Source organism: Galeopterus variegatus, unplaced genomic scaffold (assembly GCF_000696425.1).
Source record: "Galeopterus variegatus unplaced genomic scaffold, G_variegatus-3.0.2 Scaffold171, whole genome shotgun sequence".
In the NCBI taxonomy this organism is placed as follows: Eukaryota; Metazoa; Chordata; class Mammalia; order Dermoptera; family Cynocephalidae; genus Galeopterus; species Galeopterus variegatus.
In genome coordinates, this window is record NW_007726282.1 from 14,939 (window position 1) to 21,145 (window position 6,207).

At 55.1% G+C, this 6,207-nt stretch overlaps 2 protein-coding genes across 4 annotated transcripts in view; one reads left to right on the plus strand and one right to left on the minus strand.

Moving 5' to 3' along the window:
• Positions 1 to 271: 271 nt before the first annotated feature.
• TMED1 (transmembrane emp24 protein transport domain containing 1) lies at positions 272 to 3,405 on the plus strand. Of its 3 annotated transcripts, none has more exons than XM_008595061.1 (5): positions 272 to 548; positions 1,217 to 1,314; positions 1,455 to 1,638; positions 2,432 to 2,599; positions 3,098 to 3,405. In XM_008595061.1, the coding sequence occupies exons 1-5, from the start codon at positions 360 to 362 to the stop codon at positions 3,176 to 3,178; spliced, it is 720 nt and encodes a 239-aa protein (XP_008593283.1). In that variant the 5' UTR covers positions 272 to 359; the 3' UTR covers positions 3,179 to 3,405. The 3 variants fall into 3 exon arrangements, with proteins under 3 accessions (XP_008593283.1, XP_008593288.1, XP_008593291.1); XM_008595069.1 differs by having other exon boundaries at positions 340 to 548; positions 1,509 to 1,638; XM_008595066.1 differs by lacking the exon at positions 3,098 to 3,405 and having other exon boundaries at positions 2,432 to 2,928.
• Positions 3,406 to 3,498: 93 nt separating this feature from the next.
• DNM2 (dynamin 2) overlaps positions 3,499 to 6,207 on the minus strand; it is a 94,147-nt gene continuing 91,438 nt past the window's right edge. The window contains exons 20-21 of the mRNA XM_008563199.1: positions 4,768 to 5,000; positions 3,499 to 3,538 (exon numbers count right to left, since the gene is read on the minus strand). Of these exons, the coding sequence (XP_008561421.1) occupies positions 3,499 to 3,538; positions 4,768 to 5,000 (273 nt within the window). The remainder of the gene's footprint in view (positions 3,539 to 4,767; positions 5,001 to 6,207) is intronic.

The following is a 6,207-nucleotide window of genomic DNA, read 5'->3' on the forward strand; positions in this document are numbered from 1 at the left end:
CTGGGAAAATAGCGGGAAGTGCCTTAGAAGGACCCTGCCGCCTCCACCTTAGTTGTCTTAACTTTTGCCTGCGAAAGATGGGTCATCATTGCACTTATTTTTGTCATTTCTTCCCCCAACAGCGACTGAAATTAGAACTGAAGGCCTTTCAGAAAAAAAGTCTTTAAGCGGCTAAATGTTTTCAGGCGCATTAGGCATTCATTCGGACAGCTTGTCTCTCAGGGGTCCTTCAGTCCTGGCTCTACCGCTTTTTGACAACGGGCGGAAGTAGCTGCCAATGAGCTCCGCCAAGTAGCAAAGGAGGCAGGGCTAATCCTTAAAGGAGCCGCGACCCGTTAGCAGACCAGAGGGTGACCCGGATGATGGCGGCCGGCACGGCCCTAGCCCTGGCCCTGGCCCTGTGGCTACTACTGCTGCCAGTGGGGGTGGGTGGGGTGGGACCCCCGCCGATCCAGGACGGCGAGTTCACGTTTCTGTTGCCCGCAGGGAGGAAGCAGTGTTTCTACCAGTCCGCGCCGGCCAACGCAGTTCTCGAGACCGAGTACCAGGTAGAGAGGGTCTCGGGCAAGGAAGGTAGCGCCCCCAGGGGAAGGGATCATGGTTAAGCAGCGGCCGCGAGGCATGTATTAAAGAGGGAAAGGGGAGGAGTCCGTGCGTGGGCGCGCAGGGGGAGGGGCCACGGAGTGCTAGTCGGAGGGGGGCGGGGACGGCGCGTGGGAGCGGAAGAGGTGGGAGCCATGAAGAAGGCGGGGCTAGGGCGAGACAGCCGGAGGGGGCGGGGCCAACGGGAAATGGAGCCCTCCAGAGGGCAGGAACCGCGCTAGCGGGCGTGGCCAGAATGCTGATAGGTAGGCTGGGCGAATAGGTGTGGTCAACACGAGAATTTCTCAGGGGTTGGGCTAAAGAAAGGGACCTATAGTCTTACTTGGGGCGGGGCTAAGACAGAGGGCGTGGTCAGGTAAACGTCGATCAAGGACTTTAGACGAGGGCGTGGCCAGAGGAAGGACCTGACCGCGAAGTTCGTTGTCAGTGCGGATGTAGGCAAGGGGCGCAGAGACAAGTAGGGGTAGGACCGGGGTGGAGGTAGAGGTGTACGCGGTCAGGGAGGCCTTTGGTAGTCTGCATGGGTGTGTGCGGGTTGGTCCGGTCCTAGTCCTCTCTGGAAGGCGCCCTTGACCTACCCCTATCCCTCCACCCGCTCTTACCTGCCCCGCAGGTGATCGGAGGTGCTGGGCTGGACGTGGATTTCACGCTGGAGAGCCCTCAGGGTGTGCTGTTGGTCAGCGATTCCCGCAAGGCTGACGGGATGCACACGTGAGTTAAGTCCTGCTACCTGCCTGGGTTCGGTTTCAGCCCTGCCCCTCCCAGCGGCCTCGGGTTACCACCCTGCCTGCCCCGCAGAGTCCGGCTGGCTGGCCACTCAGGGTCAAGTCTGTGTGTGTGTGTTTGGTCAGGGTGGAACCCACGGAGGCCGGGGACTACAAGCTGTGCTTTGACAACTCCTTCAGCACAATCTCCGAGAAGCTGGTGTTCTTTGAACTCATCTTCGACAGCTTGCAAGATGACGAGGAGGTCGAGGGCTGGGCGGACGCGGTGGAGCCCGAGGAGATGCTGGATGTCAAAATGGAGGACATCAAGGTGGGCCCAGGCTGAGCTAGGGCCACTCCTTCCAGATCTCTGGCATTGGGTAGCAGGATATCCCTGCCCTTCTTCCTCGACTGGGATCCTCCCCTTGGCCTGACCCAGCCTTCTCTACCTGGGGCCACTCCTTCCAGATCTCTGGCATTGGGTAGCAGGGTATCCCTGCCCTTCTTCCTCGACTGGGATCCTCCCCTTGGCCTGACCCAGCCTTCTCTACCTAGTGGTGCTCCCAACTTAGTTACAATAACATTAGTAGCTCAGTTAAAATAGCTAATTTCTAGGTGTAAACCCTGTTTTAAGGGCTTAAATGACTCATATCTCATAAATAACTCATATCATAAATCTCCATAACCACCCCATGATGTAGGCCCTATGCTTTAATTATCCCCATTTTACAGTTGGGTAAACTGAGACACAAGATGGCTAAGTAACTCTCACCCAAGGCCACACAGTGAGCAACAGGCAGAGATGTTATCTGAACCCAAGGTAGGCTGGCTTCAGCGACTATGCTGTTAACCACTGGTAAATATATTCTGTATACTTATGTAGGCATTCAATTTTCACAGTAATTCTGAGGTTTATAGAAGAGGAAACCGAAGCTCAGAGAGATTAACTTGCTCATGGTCACACAGCCAGTGAGTGGCAGAGCAAGGATTCGGACTTAGGCAGCCTGGGCAGTCTGTGTTCTCAGCTGTCCCTCTCCCGCCTAAAACAGTCTCACCCTGTTTTCCCTGGTTTTGTTGGTCTCAAAGCACAGAAGCCTGACCCTTCTACTCCCTCTGCTCTGCAGGAGTCCATTGAGACCATGAGGACCCGGCTAGAGCGCAGCATCCAGATGCTGACACTGCTGCGGGCCTTTGAAGCACGTGACCGCAACCTGCAGGAGGGCAACCTGGAGCGGGTCAACTTCTGGTCAGCTGTCAACGTGGCCGTGTTGCTACTGGTGGCCGTGCTGCAGGTCTGCACGCTCAAGCGCTTCTTCCAGGACAAGCGCCCCGTGCCCACATAGCTCCTGCCCCGGGAGGAAGAATGGGGAAAGAGGAGGGGCAGCGGGGAGTGTGTGATTTGGGGGTCCCTCCCCAACTTAGTTTCCTGCAAGAGGGGAGGCTGTGCAGCTGGGGCCTGAGGCGTGGCCCAGTGTATCTCATCCCTTCCCAGGTGGGCAGGGAACATCGCTGGCTTGCAAGCCTGGGCCCTGCAGGATGGGTGGCTCGGTGGTCACACCTACTTTCCTGGAAAATCATGGATGATGGAAATCATGGATGGATGGATGTTCTGCCCCCCCCCCCCCCCCCCCCCCCCCCCCCCCCCCCCCCCCCCCCCCTTGCATTGGTGCGGGAGGGGACCCAGGAAGCCCTCTTTCCCCTGTTCTTTCCCACCTGGGCACTCTGAGCCAGGTCATGGTGGGAGGGGGGCCTACTGCTTGTTGAACCCTGAGCCTTCCTTTCTCTCCTAGGATGGGGGAGGCCTGCTCATGCCAGGGGCCAGGAAGGAGACACGGCTGCAGAGTTCTTGCCAGGATAGTCACTTTATTTGACAAGAAGGGGCCCTGGTCCCTTGGCCCAGCGAAGGGCCAGCTGGGTTTGAGGTCTAGTAACAGAACTCCAGGAGGGGGGCCTGTGCGACCATCTGCCCCCCCCCCTCCCTGCAGGGGCCCCAGACAGGGTGGAGGGATGGCCCGGCCAAAGCCTGTGCAGGCACCTCAAGGAGCAAAGGGCTGTCTGGCCTGGGCACCAAAGTCAATAAATTATGTTCAGAAAATCACAGAGCCTGGTGATTGGGGCTCAGGGACACCAGCCTGGACAGAACTGCCCCCAAGGGGGCAGCCATGCAGGCGAGAGGGGTCTCCCACGAAGCTCAGAAGAAAGGTCGGGCAGGAGCCGATGGAGGTGGTCGCCTGGGCACAAGAGAAAAATCAGAAACAAAGTTTAACTGTGTCCCCGGCTGGGCCACCAGGCATGGGCTCCCCAAGATGGCAAGAGAGGGAGAAAGGGGGCCTGGGAGGGAGGACTGGGATTCCCTCTCCACAGCCGCACCGCATCGCAGCAGCAGTCAGCCTGTGGGTTAGTGGGGTTGGGGAGAGCAGGGAATATTTCGCCCCCACTTCCGAAGTGCTAAGGAAAAGTAAAACTCTCCCCTCTAGAGTGTGGTCCCTCTCAGAGCAGAGCCCCCAGTGAGCGAGGTGTGGGGGGCCCACACTGGGAGGGACGGGGGAAGTCCTCGTAAGAGGCCTACTGGGGGAAGGTGACACCAGTGTCCTCAGCCTGAACACCAATACATAGGCCCACACAGCAGCCAGCAGAAGCTTTTTCCCTTTATTTTACTTTATTAATAGGATACAGAGTGCAGGCACTTACAGTGGTCAAACTGGGCGAGGAGCAAGTGAGAAAGGCTCAGAGAGAGGCTGCCCAGGCCCACCCTGTGGGGCCCAGCCCTGTCCTCTAAATCAAGCCCAAATGCCTCTGGAGGCCACAGAGCTTGCAAGCCCCCGCCCAGGCACCACAGGCCCCCCAGGCCTCCGTCCCTACTGCTCCTAGGCCTGGGTGCTATGTCTTCTCCTTAAAAAACTCCATGGCTGGGCCGGCCCGGTGGTGCACTGCTACAGTGCGCTGCTTGGGAGTGCGGCGGCGCTCCCGCCGAGGGTTCAGATCCCACATGCAGACCGGTTCCCGCTCACTGGCTGAACGAGGTGCGGGCACAGCACCGAGGATTGCGATCCCGTTGCTGGTCCCGGTCCGGTACGGGCACAACACTGAGGGTTGCGATCCGTTGCCGGACACGAAAAAAGACAAAAAAAAAAGGAAAAAAAACAAAAACAAAACTCCATGGCACCCTGATGCCTCAGCGAGGCTGGCACCCTCTGAGATTCCCTGACCTACCCTAATAGGAGACAGGAGGGTAACAGCAGAAGCGAGCTACAGCTTGACGGGCACCTTTAACCCCTCCCTCCCCTCATTCCTTTAGGCCTAGGCAGGAGAGGGGCTCCCACTGTGGCCAGGCCTGGGTGCTGCACCATCTGGGTTGGGTCCTGCCAGTTTCCTGCCAGGACTCTGATGGACACTCAAGGGAGCTGGGAATCCATGGGCAGCAGCTTCCGCAGCACGCAGGTGAACAAGCCGCCCGCACCTGTGGCTGCTTGAGCTCTGGAGCCAGGTGTCATCAACGGGTGGGGGCACAGGCGTGGACACAGTGCTGGTGCTGATGTCCCCGATGATGTTGAGTGCCTCTTTGAGTGCATGGTACATGCGCAGCATGTCGTCCCGCCGCTGGGCCTGGTCGGCTGACTCCTCCATAAGGCTGCTCTGGTCTGCAGACGAGTACAGGTAGGCCAGCAGCTCGTGGTGGATGAAGGCCTTTGTCTGCGGGCAAGGGTAGAGAGGTCAGGCCTTCCCACCACCTGAGCAAGAACTCACCAGGCCACTGTGACAGGCTGGAAAAGCACCTTCTCACAAACTCTTATTAAACTTATTCCCAGCATCTTATCTGTTTTATTGCTATCTTTTCTCTCATTATGTTTCCTAACTGGCTTTTGTTCAAACACTGCTAGTTTCTGCTCATTCATTTTATACTTTGTCCCTTTTTGAATCTTCCTATGGGGTACAGTAGTTTTCATTTTTCAGTTACTTTTCTTGGAGATTCCAGGTACACAAGCTCTGTGTACCCGTTTCTACAAATTGGTATAATTGTTCCTGTTGTTTTGTCAATGTTCACACATCTAAAATTCTTTTTCTTTTCTAACTGCATTGACTAGTAACTCCAAAATAAAGTTAAATAAAAGTGGGAATGGCTGGGCCGGCCCGTGGCTCACTTGGGAGAGGGCACTGCTGATAACACCAAGGCCACAGGTTCGGATCCCTATATAGGGATGGCCGGTTAGCTCACTGGGAGAGCGTGGTGCTGACAACACCAAGTCAAGGGTCAAGATCCCCTTACCGGTCATCTTTAAAAAAAAAAAAAAAAAAAAAAGTGGGAATGGCTGACTTCTTGATTTTAAAGCGGGTACTTCTGCTTCCGCATGAAGGCAGAGTGCCTTTGAGACTGAAATACATAGATTCAATGGATAGATGGTATCTCGTGATGGAAGACTCCTTCTCCAACTGTCTTACTTGGAATGCATGTTGACTGGTTACGGCATGGTGTTGTAACACCAACACAAACATAAAAAGGGTCCAGACCTCCATACTGGCCAGCCTCCCAACAACGACAACAAAAAGAATGACGTTGAGGCTGGTTAGCTCAGTTGGTTAGAATGTGGTGCTCATTAGGGAGGGTTTGATCCCTGTACCTGCCAGCCACAAGAAAAACCCCCAAAAACAAAAAAAAAGAATGGATGTGGAAGTTTCTCAAGTGCACGTTCAACATCTGCCAAGATGACCACAGCTAGTGGTTTCTGAACTGTGAACTACGTGAATGCCTTTGCTATTCAGAAACTTAACTTTTGAATAACTAGTTAAAAGGGAAAATGAAATACGGGTTGAACATACCTAATCCAAAAATCTGAAATCTGAAATGCTACAGAATCTGAAACTTTTTTTTTTTTTTTTTTTTTTTTTTTTTTTTTTTTTT